At 38.7% G+C, this 15471-nt stretch overlaps 1 protein-coding gene across 1 annotated transcript in view; it reads left to right on the top strand.

The window, feature by feature from the left end:
- Positions 1-15471, top strand: part of TAFA2 (TAFA chemokine like family member 2) — a 297984-nt gene that overhangs the window by 204090 nt on the left and 78423 nt on the right. Inside the window, exon 2 of the mRNA XM_024205109.2 lies at positions 12917-13023. Coding sequence (XP_024060877.2) covers positions 12918-13023 — 106 coding nt within the window. The 5' untranslated portion in view covers position 12917. The remainder of the gene's footprint in view (positions 1-12916; positions 13024-15471) is intronic.

Here is a 15471-nt window from a genome sequence, read left to right as displayed (position 1 = left end):
GTCTGTTTCTGTGGTGTTTCTCACTGCTTCTCTCTTTCATACATATCCCTCAACTAAAATTATATCCAGTGAAACCCCTCTGCCCACATGTGCCTTGTATGTACCTGTGTTTTGGGCAATGACATGAGCCTATGTTTTGGGTGGAGACTGCTACCTGTTTCAGCTACCTGGGTTCCATAAAGGAGCTTAATCGTTTTTTACATTTTTCTAAATTAAGGCTTGAACACTCAGAGACCATTGACTGGCTCAAGACTATTTAGCTGTCTCCAAATGTAGCCTTACTAGTCTTGCACATGCTCAATTGCTGTATATAATGAAGGGTGCCTGTTCTACTCACCTGTTTCAATAAAATATAACCCAACCCATTGTAATAATTAATAAATATATTGTGGCAGCTGCACAACAGGGAAATGCTGTTTTATACACAGTTCTTTCCCGTGCAAACCCTGTGCTCCTTTTTGTATGGGATCTCTTAAGTTTTTCTCATCCCAAATCAGAAAGGAGAGAACCATGTATGGTCTTTAGGAAGTGTAAGTTAGAACTGACTTTTAAAAAAAACATATGTGCTTACGCTCCTTTAGAGTTGATATCAGTAGGGACCTTTGCAGCTAAATCAGAGAGCCAAGTGTAACATACAGTAAGTAGAAAATTTGTGTGACACTCCCTGGAGGACTTTGGATCCAGCAGTCAATAAGGACGAGGACAAATACAAATTGAGGATGGCACAGATACTTTGCTATTTGTAGTGTTAAGAGCTTGAATCACTCACTTTTTGGTGGTATTTATAATTTTCAGAGAACTCGTTCTCTCTACCTCACCAGTCCCCAGAGCTCTGCTCTCCTCAGACAAACCCTTTTTAAACCTATCGGGGACCCCAGCACATCTTTCTGCCCTTTGGCTTGGGTCCCAATGCTACAACTTTCAACTCTCATAATTGCTAGGGCAGGCACTGTGACAGAGCCTTAGATGAAAGTTAGGGCACCAGAGCTAATAATTAACTTCCAGGGCTGCTGCCATTCCTGAAAAAAAGGAGTTATAGATAGAGGAGATGTTAGAAAATTCAGTGAAGTTACAAGGAAGAAGGGAGATGAGTTTCAGTCTGACACCTTAACCACCCCACTCAGTCTCCTCATGCAAACCCTGACTGTTAGGATCTGTCCCTGTTCCTAGAAATTCAGTGCCTGGATTACTCCGATCCTTTCATGCAGTCTTTTCAATTGCAGCTGATTATTAATATATATTCGTAACTGTTTCAGAATGCTGTAGGAGGGGACACAGAGAGAGAAGATTGCAGAATCTTGTGGCATATAGCACGATTTTCAGGAAACTGTTGTATTACATTCTGTGTCAGAGGTGAGGTACTATGCACAGACAAAAAATGTGTAATAATGCCTTTCACTTTATTGACAGCCCTACCAGAACATGCTGCAATACTGCTGTATTGATAACTCTGGTGTATAGTTATGCTGTTGATATGAGAATTCATTGTGTGTATTATACACACACAAATACGTTAAAAAAATTATTCCAGTTACAAAGTCAAATACTCAAAAGTTAGGAAATGCCAATTTTAAGACTGCCTGTTCAACCATAATTCCCCCAAAGGTCCTCTTTAAGTGTGCATTCTGAGCACTGAAAGAGGAAGGGGTCTTGTATGAAAAATAGCACATGATCACTAATTAAAGACTGTATTATTATGATGAACACGCACCAGGTCCTGAATGATGGTTTCAAGGGCAACTGAAAATCTGGTATATCCAAACTTTTTGAGTGATTGGTTTTGCAACCTAAATAACATTCTTTTAACAAAGGCTTTTTGTGTGTAATTTCCTAGTTTTGATTTTTGTTTTTAAAGAAAAAGGTAAAACCAAATCCTGTTATGTGCAGCTGTAACAACCAACCTGCTCTGCATCACGAATCTCCAGGATGGTTGAATCCTGACCTTGCAGCACTGCAGTACAGGCTGCTAGTACTTGAGCTTATAGGACTTGACAATTTTAGCTGGCAGCAGGAGAAGGCTGTTTACCAAGGAGGAGTGTGTTTCTGGGTCCAGCTACTGGGTCCATCTAATGGTCAGAAGGAAGCCCCGCCTCGCCTGGCTTTGTCTGTCCCTTTCCCTCAGAACTGGAGGAACTCTGACCCCACATGTTTTCCCTGGAGTCTGGGGATTAGCTGTTAACCCCTTATGGTGGATCTATGGGGTAGCTGGGGGAGTCTAGCCCATCTTTCTCTTTCTTCCCCCACCCCCATTAGAGTTGGGAGAGCTTCCGCTCAATGCAATCCCCCTGGAGCAGTGATAAATGGTCCACTGGGGCCATGTGCTGGGTCTAGGTGGGGCAGCCTGACCTTGTTGTCTTCTGACACCCTCTACTCTAGCAGCTCCCTGGTGATACCAATGTAATGTGTGTTGCTACAGCTACTTTTGTCACGAGAGCATGAGACCAGTTTTGGAATGTTCAGTAATTTTGCCATACCGCCATTTGCTATTGAAAAACATACTCCTAATTGAAAGTGTGACCAAAAATTCATGAGAGTCATGTATGAAAACAGATGAGTTCAACAATGATTGCATTTGGCAAAAGTGCACATATCTGTTGACAGTTCTAATCCTCGTGAAAAAGAGAGCAGAATTGAATATAAGTTCCTCTGCTGCCCCAGTTACAAACAGAGACCTACCAAAATGTTGCTATGAAGGACAAAGATCTTCAGAAGAGCAGAATTTAATCTTTAGTCAGGAAAGATCATTTAGCAGAATTGTAGCCGCACATGTAGCTTTATCATCACTAATTGAAAAGGTGTAAAAGTCTAAAAATTGCTTCCCTAATGTAGTGTGAAAGAGATTATGGATGGGAACAGAGCCGTCTGAATTTAAATCTATGAGAGCTCACTCTTTCAGTACCTTTATTTCAAACTTAAATCCTATTGTTTTTTCTGGTCTTATCTTAAACAATTTTAATTAATTCCTGCAAGTAAAGAGCTTGTGTTTTCTGTGGGTGGCCTCTTTAGGAAAACAACATACCTGCCCATCTTGTTGTTTGTGTGTGTTTCTACTGCTTCCTGGGTGCCGTGTTTCCATGATGTCATTGCTAGCAAGGGGCGAAAAAAAATCCTTGGTGAGAATAGAAAGATTTTCAATTTGAAACAAGAGTGATGGAAAAGGGAGTGAGTTATAAACAAACTGAGGGAGTGTTAATCACTGAATAACCACCCACGTTCAATCGCATTGCTCTAATTCAGCAAAGAAAGGTACAAAGCTATCTTAGTAATGAATGATCCCACAGACACAAGATAACTATCTCTTGGGGTCATCTTAAACATTACAGAATGGGAATTGGAGGCATATTTTAAAGAAATGAAAGGATAAGAGAAAGAATAGTTGTCCCGATCAATCAGATCTAATCAAAAATGATAGCTGGCTGGCTTTTTCAGTGATATCTTATTACAAACAAGGTCTTAGCTGATTTATCTGTACTTATGGTTTTTAATTTTGTCTTTTGTTAAATTGGAATGATAAATTTGACTTGCTTAAACAGAGAATTTAAATGCTAGAATCATAGCTCAGGTTGGTAGAGTTCTGTCACTATATTACCACCATGTAGATATTTGAATGCTATTTGGTCTTAAGATTTCCTGCTTAATGTGTCCTGCTCAAAACATAGGGATTCTCGAACAATTGTTAGTTTTGAGCATCCTGAAATGTGTGGGGTATTTTACAGAAACCAGTGTAGACACAGTACCTGCTCAGAAAAGCTTTCAGTTTAAAATCAGACATGACACTGCAGCTAAAGATAATAAAAGGCCAGGAAGGGGAGAGGCAGGACACTAGTACCATAATAAAGGCATGTGATTACTTGGTTCAGGCATACACGCATCTTGATGGTTCTGAAATATATGTAATTTTAATATCTAAATGTATTAATTAGAATTGGTTGGGGAATTTTCAGCAAAAGAGTTTTTCATCGGAAAATGCTATTTAATTGAAATATTTCACGGGCATGTGTCAATTTTGATGAAATTTTGTATGTAAAAATTTTGAAATGATTTGAATTGAAATAAAGTATTTTGTTTTGACTTTCTTGCTTGTTTCAGTCTGACTTTCAGTTTGCTTTGGTTTGACTCTTATTTTTTTAACTTTTAAAAAACTTTTCATTAATGTTGATCTTACATTATACATCTGTGCGTATTATAATATTTCAACCTTATCAAAATGACTCGGATCGAAAGAAAATTTCAAAATGTCAGAATTTCCTATGGGACCAGCTCTAATATTAACTCATTTGTGGGTGACATTACAGAAATGGGCCTTTAGGAGATTTTGAAGAGGCAAGAAAGATGGCATGTTGAACAGGTTTGAAAGTGTGTCCATTATAAGGGGCCGCATGGGTGACAGAGGGTGAGTGGGAGAAGGAAATAGAGAGGGCATTGAGATTGGTTTTATTGGTGAAGCAAAGAGGGATCATGAAATAAGACAAGGCTTTAGGTATTAGAGCTGTGAGAATAATGGGGTTTTTTGGTTCTCTGGGAATTCCAAATTTAAAAAAAAATCATTTTGTGTTGAATTGAAAGCAGGATTTTTTCAAAACATCATTTAAAATCCTTTTGGAATGAATGATACATTTTGTTTGACATGGAAGAAAACATTTCATTTTGATTTCCAGCATTTTTAAATTTTTATATTAAAAATAAAATTAAATGTAATTTTGAAATGAAAATTTATTTTGAATTGAAAAAATCAAGACATTTTGATTTTTTTCTAGGTTTGTTTTCAATCTAAACAAGCCAGCAAAATCTAAACAAATTCACAAAATGTTTCAGTATCACCAAAGCTGCATTTTACACTGAAAGAATGTTTCAATCGAAAAAGTTTGCCCAACTGTGCTAGCTATAGGCAAGATCTGAATGATGTGGTAAGGCAAGCATTAAAAGGTAATAGTTCTAGTTGGAGTCACCAAAAAAATACCGGAAAGTACTCAAATTGTCAAGTAAAACTAGTGTGTGACAATATTTATTTTTGTATAATTTCAAAGGAACCTAACACCGTGGTGTGTACATTTCAGGTCATTAGTGAGGAGACCATCTGCCCTTTTTCTTCATGTAAGATATCTCACAGAAATATGTGGGTACTTTTTTGTCATGAAGGTGAAATGACCTAAAAGTAACAGTATCATAACAGATCTGTTTATAGTTTATCTGTTTATGGTTTATGGTTTTGGAACAAATCAGAATTTGACTTGTTGAGCTAACGTACAAAAGGGAAACATATTAACAATGATGAAGACATTAACATCTCCTCTGAAAGCTTAACTCTGCCACTGCTGTGGCCTTTATGAAATCACAATAGACTTAGAGTTTCAAATCGCAATGAGACATGTTGTTCAAAGCCCAGTGAGCCATTTTCCTTTTTCTCCAGTTCATCCTTCGAAGGTTTAGTGAGATATGAATAAAGAAAATTTAAATAACCATCTGCAAAAGGATCAAGTGAAAGATAAAAGCAAATACTGTTGCAGTGATGATTAAGTGAATAGTACCCTCTACAACCTAAAATCCCTAAAGCACAGAAATTGAGAGAGAAAGAGTTTAAAATGGCATAATAATACCAGAGAAAATTATGTGAATTGGAGCCTAAGCACTTTCTAATGCTGAATGCTTAACTGTGAGAACTTATTATACAAGAGTCTGGAAAATCAATGGCCAAATTAAACATGTTGAGTACTGTAGATACGTAAATATTTTGTAATGCTTTATGTTAGGTACTTATAAGTACAATACAATAAGAGCTTGGATGTACTATGAGGCTAGAACCAGTAGCGTTAATTTTATACTTTGATTTTTTTGACTTATAAGGGTACAGAATGAATTTACTCCCTACCCCCATAAGCCCCTCCATATATATAACTAGAGCTCTGTTGTCTGGATGTTCTGTAATGAAACAGCATTGCTATGTCAGATGAAACATTACTTTGCATGGCTTGCTGAACTGATATGGAAAAGAGCGATTAAATACACAATTAAATTTGTCTGTGTTGTCTGAGTTGCAGCTGGCTGGAATGACAGTACACTTTTTGTTTACTCTTCTCTGTTTTCTTTATTGCTTTTGGTTAGGTGTCATGTCTGAACATCTATGAGGTTGAAAATTGCAATCAGTCATGTCCATAAAGAACTGGTGTTAATTTGGAAGCACTGGAGAGGAATGTTGATAGTGGTCAAGAAAGAAGGCCACTTCATCAGTATCATATCAATTGTAAAGGCAGTATCAGCACAACTCGAAATATCTTGTTAGGAAAAAAAAAACTTCCCCATAAATTTCTGTGGATCACCAGGAGGTTTTAGCTATGAGATTCCTGTTAAAGTTGTAGAGAGTCAGGTGTATAAAGTGAATTTCTTTGGAAATTTTAAAGGACCATGTTTATCAGATTTTCAGTACAGTACTATAAACGTAAATAGCACACCCAAGCAGTCTGAGATACTGTGGGCACATATCATTACTTGTATTTACTCATATCTCTTGTATACCAGTTATTGGGCAATTAATTGAACTATGCTAAGATAGTTGTTTTAGAAGTTGCATGTTTTCACATTTTATTGCTTCAATATTTGGAATTTCTGCATTTTCTGTGTTTTTCATACCTGCTTGTTCTCACTAGTGCTTACTCTCTTATGCTCGAATTCAGGAAAGCATTTAAGCACATGCTTAAATCAATCCCTGTTGTGGACAGCACATGCTTAACATTAAATATTTGCTGAAGACCCATTGTCCCGATATGATTTAAGTACTTACTTACAGTTAAGCACATACTTAAATGCTGTCTTGAAAAGGGTTGTTGTCATGTATCTGGCTCTTAATAGCATGCTAATTTTTTTCATGTTTTCTTTATGGAAGTGTCTCTAAAAGTTCTGTGTTGCTGTCACTTGTGCAGCTAGACTGATGGTAACCATGTTCACAGAGCTTATGCAGATGAGCCAGCAGTGTTTTAACCATTTCTGAATAAGATATTTCTGAATGGCAGTGCACTAAACACCCTACAGGTACTTGTTCTTTCTACTATAAAAGTATCCTTCTGGTAAAGGATCACTTTGCAAAAACAATACCTTTGCTTTGTATATTGAGATTTCCTCTGTGACTCCCGTGCTACGTTTCCTAGTTTTACCAAGCTAAGTGCCCATTTTCTTTCTTTTCTTACCCATCTAGATCAAACAAAGTAGCTTACGAGAATAGACCTATATTTTTTCCCAGCTTCATTTCAGAATCAGAATGCACTTTGTGTCTGTTATAGGCTGTGATGTATGAAGCAGAAAGAAGATTGATTTTCACAAGCTACCTTGTACCTGAAGTAATGAGAGTGGCAAATTATTTGTTCACTGAGCAAACATGACAGGAATGGCATAGAGGGAATTTATATATATATATATTCAAACACATAGGGGTCACACAGGTGTTACTTTTACAAAGTGACCTTAGTTACCAGAGGGACACTTTTAAATCTGCATTAGTTTACAGAAGAAAGGCTGAATAAAGCTGCACTGCTAATAAATAATGTAAAATTCAACATAATGCAGAACGTAATTTAAACTGCTGCATTGTTTGTGTACAAGGACTTAAGCCCCAGGGCCATTCCTACTGGTCATCTAGGACTTTTTAGAAATAGCAAATAAAATAGTGACTGTAAAAGAAAAAGTAAGAGAATTCTGGTCTGTAATATGCTGTCAGTGGAAGATTTTAATTCTTGAACACTAAATCAGCATTTAATGGGGAAGCAGCCACGTTTCTTCTCTGTGTAAACATTCTCAGTGTGTACTTAGGACATGTGACATCCTCAGGGCATGAAAAAGGGACTTGTCTTCAAAAGGCAGCTGGATCTGAAAGGCACTGAAAATTTACAGGTGTGTGAAACATGAACTAATTAATATTAAGATGCTTCATGAATGCCAGGTTATGTAAATGACTATTAATGAGAGAAATGGATAGAGATCTTTTATTTCTATTTAAGTTGTTAAAAGAGAAAAAAAATAAAGTGATTATTTTCTTATATTCTTTTGCTGCAGTAAGGATTGCATATGGTTGCACTTCACTTACAATAGGAAACCCAGGACAGTTTAATACTGGCCTACATGGCTAGAAGATGCTGTAATTCCCAGGTGATTGCCCTTTACTTGTGAGTTGTTAGAAGTGTTCTTGATCCTGAATTCACCAGTATGGGCTGAGCAAAAGGAAAACTTGTGAGCTTGTGAATGCCAGAAAGGAGCTGAAGACATCAATTACTCACCCAGGTATTAGGAGCATTTCCAGGGTACTCACACAGGTTTGCCACATCCATCTTCTGATGGGCCCCATCAGGTTATGAAGCAGTGGAGAGGGCCACCGACTCTATTTCTACACAAGTTTGTATGTTCTCATGACAACTTCTTTGATGAGCTGTGGAGCCCAACCTCAGAGATTTCTAGAGACAACACAGTGTTCTCGAGATTCCCTGTGCAGTCTTAGCTCGATTTGCACCCTGAGAAAAAGACATGCAACTGCTAAGATACTTCTAGCACAATTACTTAAGGTGTTCTAGGATTGGGTCATAGTATGGTGTGTTAGTGTGCTACTGGTGTACATATTAGTGAAAATATTTATTTTAAACCAAGTGCGGCAAATTAATACCAGTATTCATCAGATAATGGTGTTAGTGAAGAACTGGTCACAGTGCAATCATCTCCCACCCTCCCACTGTCGAAGAGGGTTATGTTGTTGATGTTTCTTCTTTGTTTCAGTTGGGTATGTGCCTGGAGTCTAGGGACAGCCCAGGCTTCCCTTCCCCTGCCTACTGATGCTCTGAAAAATAAACTCAAACTATTAAACTCAAACTATTCATTTTCTTGGTTGACATGTTGAGACTGCATTGTTTCTAATAAAAAAATGTTGAAAATGTTCCTGTCAGCAGCTTTCAATTAGAAACAATCAATACTTTCTTTCACGTGGAATTTTGAAATTTAATTCCGTTTCAGAATGAAATTGATCTTGAAATTTCAAGTTTTCCTGTAAACTTGATGTTCTGGTTTTTGAATTTCTAGCTGATATAACACAACATCACTGGAGTCTGGCAATAGATGGTACCATGGTTTCTGAAAGTGGTCTCAGAAAAAGAATAAAGCAGGAGAGTGCCTAAGAGGAAAAACTGTTCAGGTTAATAGCTGCAGTTTGTTTATGTAGTTCTGCATCTTCCCTCATAAAGTTTGCAAATAACTTTTTCAGACCTTATTTGTTCTATTGACATATAGCCTATTATGTTAGTATATACCAACAGTGTGACACATAGAAGTATTGGTAATGGACTGATTTTTACTTCTGGGACCCAATCACCTGACTTGGTCAGAGTTATAAAAAGGTTAACAGCCCTGTTTCAAGGCTGCGGTCAATATTTTCTGGCTCCATTGGCTACTTCATGTTGCACCTTAGGCTGTTTTGGAAAACAAATATATAACCAAAAGTAACCATCACAGACTAATACAGCCAAATGATGATGATAAAAAAACTACACACAGACATACCTAGGATCGGGTTCAAGATGTCTAAGTCATTAACTAACCTCTCAAGATTGTCTGAATAGATGATCACCTTTTCTCAGAACCATCCCTTTCACAATAGCCTGTTAGGCTGCTGAGAAGAACGCATCAGCTCAAACCTGTGTTTGCTGCTCTGGTCTGTTGTCCTTGGCAGTGTCTAGGTGGGTATATGTTATTTCTGTAAGCACATGAATACTGCCAGTAGCATTCTGGCTGTTCTCAGGAAATAGAGAGCCAGTATTCTTGTAGTAGATATATCTCTCTGGCAGCCTTGTGGAAAGAGGGTGGGTGCCGCTTTTGTCTCAGAATCCAAAGCATAGCTAGATATCTGTGGGGGTGCCTTATGGGGGTGGGTGCGTGTAAAAGTAGTCCAAACAAAAAGTAAGTATACTTCCACAGCCCACGGAAGGTGAAGTCCAAGGCCTTTGGGAGGCAAGGGAGAAAAGAAAAACAGAAAATAATGTGCTCTTCTCCTTTCTGAGAGGGCTTGGTCAGCCAAGCCTCTCAGGCTGTTTCCCCAGTCAGCAGCTCCTGCTTCCAGGTTCAGGGATGCCCATGACCTCGGCAGAGCTGCAGATCAAGCTGAGCAACAGAGCTACCAAGCCAAGAACCCTCCTGCTGCCTTGCAGTGCACCAGGCTCCAAAGACTCCCAGCTTGTTTCTGCTCCAGCCTTGCCTGAGCCATGTCCCATATTGTCCTTGCCCTGCACTAGCTTCGTTCCAGCCTTGTCATTGTTAGCATGACAGGGGAGTTGCCACTTAGTTAATATGTCAAAGCTGAAAATTCTTTTTGTGTGTGTGCAGGACGGCCCTTTTTGGGGATTGGGAGGTCAATGGGGCTGATGATTTCTAGGTCATCACAGTCCCACGTGCAAGGCTAGCAGCAGGGAAGGCATGTGGCTTTTTAACCTTCTCCTCCTGTTACCTGCCATGAGGGGCTCCTGTTTACAGGCAGACTGGTTTTCCCCCTCCTCTTTGCCTCTCTCTGTTGCTATTTTCTCAAGTCCTAGCTCTGTGTCTGCAGCCTGCAGAGCAAGTGGAGAGGATCTGGCAACATCAGAGAATGCAGGGACGGGGGGTAGCATTAGACCCCACTTGGCTTAATGGTGCAAATCCCCTTAGAGTGAGGCTTGGTGTGGATGGGAGGTAGACTTCAATTTAATGGAATTTTGATTGGCACCAGCATCCCAACAGGTGCGGTGGAGGACTGGGAGTGAAAGAAGTAATTTCTCTACTGTTCACATAGATAGCTATAAATCAACATTGTGAACATAGATCTTTGTTTACATTTTTTAATTCTTTTTTTAGAATGACAAATAATTAATTTCCCTTCAGTTCTGGGCACTTCAGAAACCTGTAGCCGATGACAAATAAACAAGTAGCATTCCGAAAGAACAGGAACATCAGTGCAAAGAGGAGCAAACTGATGTCAGAAATGCAGTGTGGTTCATAGCGTAGTGTGATTGCTACTAAGATTATTAATCAGTTAGACGTTCAGGTGCACAAGCTATTAGCTATTAACTGGATATTGCACTCCCCTAGCTCTGTGTTTCTCCCCTACACAACCCAGAGGAACACACCTTGTATAGTAAATATGTTACTTCTGTTAAAGAGCAACACTAATGTGCAGGGTCCTGGTACGGAGAGACCTGTGCAGCGGTATGGAGAAACTGAAGAAATTGGGATTGCTCTTAAGAGGAAATAGATATGGAACTTAACCATCTAATGCTTAATTCTGACTCAGAGCATAGACTGCTTTTTCATAGCACTTGTGGTTGTCAGGGTAGTGCTGTGCATGAACAGAGCGAGAGAGAAAGAGGGTAGAGTCTTTTTAATATTGGCTTCTTATGAATGCAACAGGGGAGAACTGTAGAAATTGCACAACAGTACTGAAGCCGTACAGATTTTTCTGCTCTGAAGCAAAAGGCAGCCTAGCGCCAGGCATTGTCAAATAGTAATAATTTTGTTAAAATGGTCAAGTTTGCAGCTTTTTCAATGTAAATGGTATGGAATAGGCATCATTGTCCTCTTGACCTATCAGCAGAAATATGACCATCCTGCAGAAATGATTCTTAGCCAGCTCTCTAGGGGTCTTCCATGGAGAGCGAAAAGCGAGAGCAGGTTTCATTATAATACATCTCACCACCCTCTGCAGAACTTTAATTCTCTAGCCCTAGAGCCAGAGCTACTATGCTTGTTCTTTGCCACCTGGCGACCTACTTTGCATGGAGTTGCACTGATATAATCAATGCTCAACATTGCATTTCATCATCGTGTCTCAGTGCCATCAGGTACTGCTGTAACGTCACAATGAACGAATCACAATGCAACATCAGTATCTCACGTTTCAATTACTTTGTGACTTTCTGCAACTTTCTCTGACACAGTATCTCCTGTCTATTCTTGTCCATTGGCATAGACAAGGAATGATATTGGTGAATCCCATGTGTTTGGCTAAGCCCTTCAGCTACTGCCTCGCGTGTATCAAGCACCATGCGGACTTCTCATGTGGTGGGGGTGCTGCATTTGCTGGTACTCTGATCAAATCCATCATCATGACTTGTATGCAGGGCTTCAAAGAGTTGCAGGTGGCCTTAAAGCCATACATGAAATATCATTGCAGTAGAGTCAGAGGGCCAAATCAACCTTGGCTAATCCATGATGATGCAGATGGCCAGGCCTGCTCCAGCAAGACCTGCTGCACCCCAGCGTGAATTCACACAGGGGAGAATTGGCCGGGTTTCTATTGAAGCCTTCCCTTGGGAGGCTTCTCTGTTGGAGGGGCTCCAATGATGTCCATCTGGTACAGGGCTCAAATATTCTCTGAGTCCTATAGATCGGGGTAGGCAACCTATGGCACATGTGCCGAAGGCGGCACGCGAGCTGATTTTCAGTGGCACTCACACTGTCCGGGTCCTGGCCACCGGTCTGGGGGGCTCTGCATTTTAATTTAATTTTAAATGAAGCTTCTTAAACATTTTAAAAACCTTATTTACTTTACATACAACAATAGTTTAGTTATATATTACAGACTTAGAGAAAGAGACCATCTAAAAACGTTAAAATGTATTACTGGCACGCGAAACCTTAAATTAGAGTGAATAAATGAGGACTCGGCACACCACTTCTGAAAGGTTGCCAACCCCTGCTATAGATGGTCCTTCTGTATCAGGAAGGGGAAATATTGGCAGGGAAGGGAGGGGAAGATTACATTGATGCAGTCCATGCTGAGCCTTTTCTATGGCTCAAAAGGATTTCAGACTTCAGGGTGGTCAATCAAGCACCTTTTACAAGCATCAAATTCAGTTTACAATGGTAAAAAGAAAAAAAAATGTTTAATTTAAACACTTATTTTTATCTTTATTTTCAGGATGAATAAGAGATACTTACAGAAAGCAACAAAAGGAAAACTGCTAATAATAATATTTGTTGTAACACTGTGGGGGAAATTAGCATCTGGGGCAAACCACCACAAAGGTAAGAAATTCTGCTCTATTTGAGTTTATTGTAGAACATGTAACCTCCATCAAAAGACTCAGAATTGTCCAGCTTATTGGCCCCGTGTCACTTTTTCTATGCTGATTTGCTTCTCAAGGTAGCTAGTCCACAAATCAGTGTTGAGAGAAGTTTTCAATGAGCAGGGATATTTTAATTTCTTAAGGATTACTCCCATGTGAATTTAAGTATTCTAATTCAATTGTTGTGAATGTCTGACTTTAGCAACTATTCTGTCATTTTGTTATCTAAGATGGTAAAGTTGAAAAATTGACTAAACACATAAAGAAGCTTCCTTCATAAAAATAGATACATCAGACAGAACGTGTAAGTGCTGTAGATGAGTTCTTGAAATTAACCTCATATAAAAAAACAATCTTCAGTACCATGTATTCTGCTATTGCATGCAAATTATCTGACAAGAGCAACTTCCTGGAGAGTGTGCACTGAACATTATTGTCTATTTCCTCAATAATAATAATAAAGAAAAGCTGGGGGAGACTCCTGTTTTCCAGTTTCCCACTCTCCCTGTGCATGCTAGCACTTGGACACTGGTGTTGTAACAGCATTTCTAGTAACTTTGGCTATATCAGCCTCCTTTCCTCCTGGCAGTTCTAGCCTCTAATCTATATATAGATAAGGCTTGACAGTTCCTGGCAGCTTATAAATATCTCTTCTTTTTTATGGCTGGGCCTCCAATCCAAGGAACGACTTCCCTTTACTTATGAATTAATGTGAGACAACTTCCTGTTCTTTCCATAATCAAATACAACTTTAGAAGCCAACTGCAGCCTTTGCAGTACAATATGATTTTGAAGTTCACATCTCCCCCTGCAGTGTCTGCACATTGGCAATTTGTCTTCTGATTCCAGTTCAGAATAAAGTAGGAAGGCATGAGTAAACTAAGTGTGGGAGATGAGTGTCACTGAGAGGTATGAGTTAAGTAGTAGGGAGTGATATAATAAAGAATATCATTACATTTCTATATTAAAGTTTATTTTATAATAATTTTTGTGTGAAGAGGATTCTATGAGAAAGTATTACCTATATCTAGCAGTCAGGTTTTTGTTTTTTGTTTGTTCTGTGGATATATTTTCCTTCATAATTGATTGAATATTTTAGGATGCAAAGACATTTTCCACCCAATCTCTTTAGTTTTAAATGTAGTTGTGGCCAAAAGAAATTCTGACGTGGTTCAGCAAACCATTGAAGCTGGGGTCATGCCTTGTTGGAGCTCTGTTCAAAACTTCATATGGTTGTGTTAGCTCCTGATTCAGCCAAAATCCAGTTTAAACTGTGCTGAAATGTGATTGTTACTGTTGCTGAAAGATCCTTGTATTAAGTGTCTGTCTTACTTATAAATCAGCTTTATTTTTTATAAAAAACTTTTTCAAAGACCACATTGGGAATTACTGCTGTGTAATTGAGAGGAAATGCTGGCCCACTAAGTTCAACTTTCCAGATATATGCCTACAAATGAGATCGTAACAGGGGCTATTTCTTTTCTGGGCCACACTTGGTATTCTGAATCCCAGACTTAGAGCAGAGAGAACTGGAAAAAAATTGATTTTGATGTTTTTAGTTTACAAATGTGAGGGGGAAGGGGAAAGCCAGGTTATTCTGTGTTCATGTAGCTTAACAAAAGCTTTCTTTTTTACAACTGCAACTTTACAGGCCTTTAGCAAATAATGTGAAGGCGAGGTTTTGAGCTTGTGGGAAAACTAAAAAGAAGAAACATGACTGAAGTATTTCATCTAGCAAATGGTCTACTTTGCATGAAGATTTTTTGGTTGTGCATTTAGTACACATGCAGAGAAGCTACATTGCAAATATATGGGGAGATTTCAAAGGTACAAATAAGAATCAGGCACTCAAGTCCCATTGACTTTCAGTAGAAATTGTGTTCCTAACTTCTCTTTGGGCCTTTGAAAATTGCCCCCGTGGTCTATACTTGGGAGGAGCTTAAGGAGTACCCTAGAAGGACTTCTTAGTTCTTATGTTCTTATGATACCATTCACTTTAGAATACAGTTTCCAAATATGGATTAATACAATCGTTACTTCAGTCATGATTGCCTGTTGCATCATTAATCTTCATTTGAAGAAGTTCCTAATAACATATTGACATGCCAGACCTTAATTACTTTGAAAGAGCCTCTGCAGTCTATTAGATCAATAATCTACATTTTCAAAAAAATCTTTACATTTCTATTGCCTTAGCCATATTAAGGTCCAATTCTTAAACCCATTTATTTTTCTGAAAGCTACTGTAAAACAAAGAAAACATTAATCCACACAAGATGGTTTAAAAAATATTTTGCGGTAAACACTGAATACAGTAGAGTTGTAAACAGCTGATTCTGAGAACTCAACAGTTAGCCTTCTTGCACCTAAGAATTTAAGGGGTATGGCAGACATGAGAAACTCTAAT

This window comes from Terrapene carolina, unplaced genomic scaffold (assembly GCF_002925995.2).
Source record: "Terrapene carolina triunguis isolate 2854851 unplaced genomic scaffold, T_m_triunguis-2.0 Scaffold68, whole genome shotgun sequence".
NCBI classification, from domain to species: Eukaryota; Metazoa; Chordata; order Testudines; family Emydidae; genus Terrapene; species Terrapene triunguis.
This window is presented reverse-complemented; position numbering and strand designations above follow the sequence as displayed.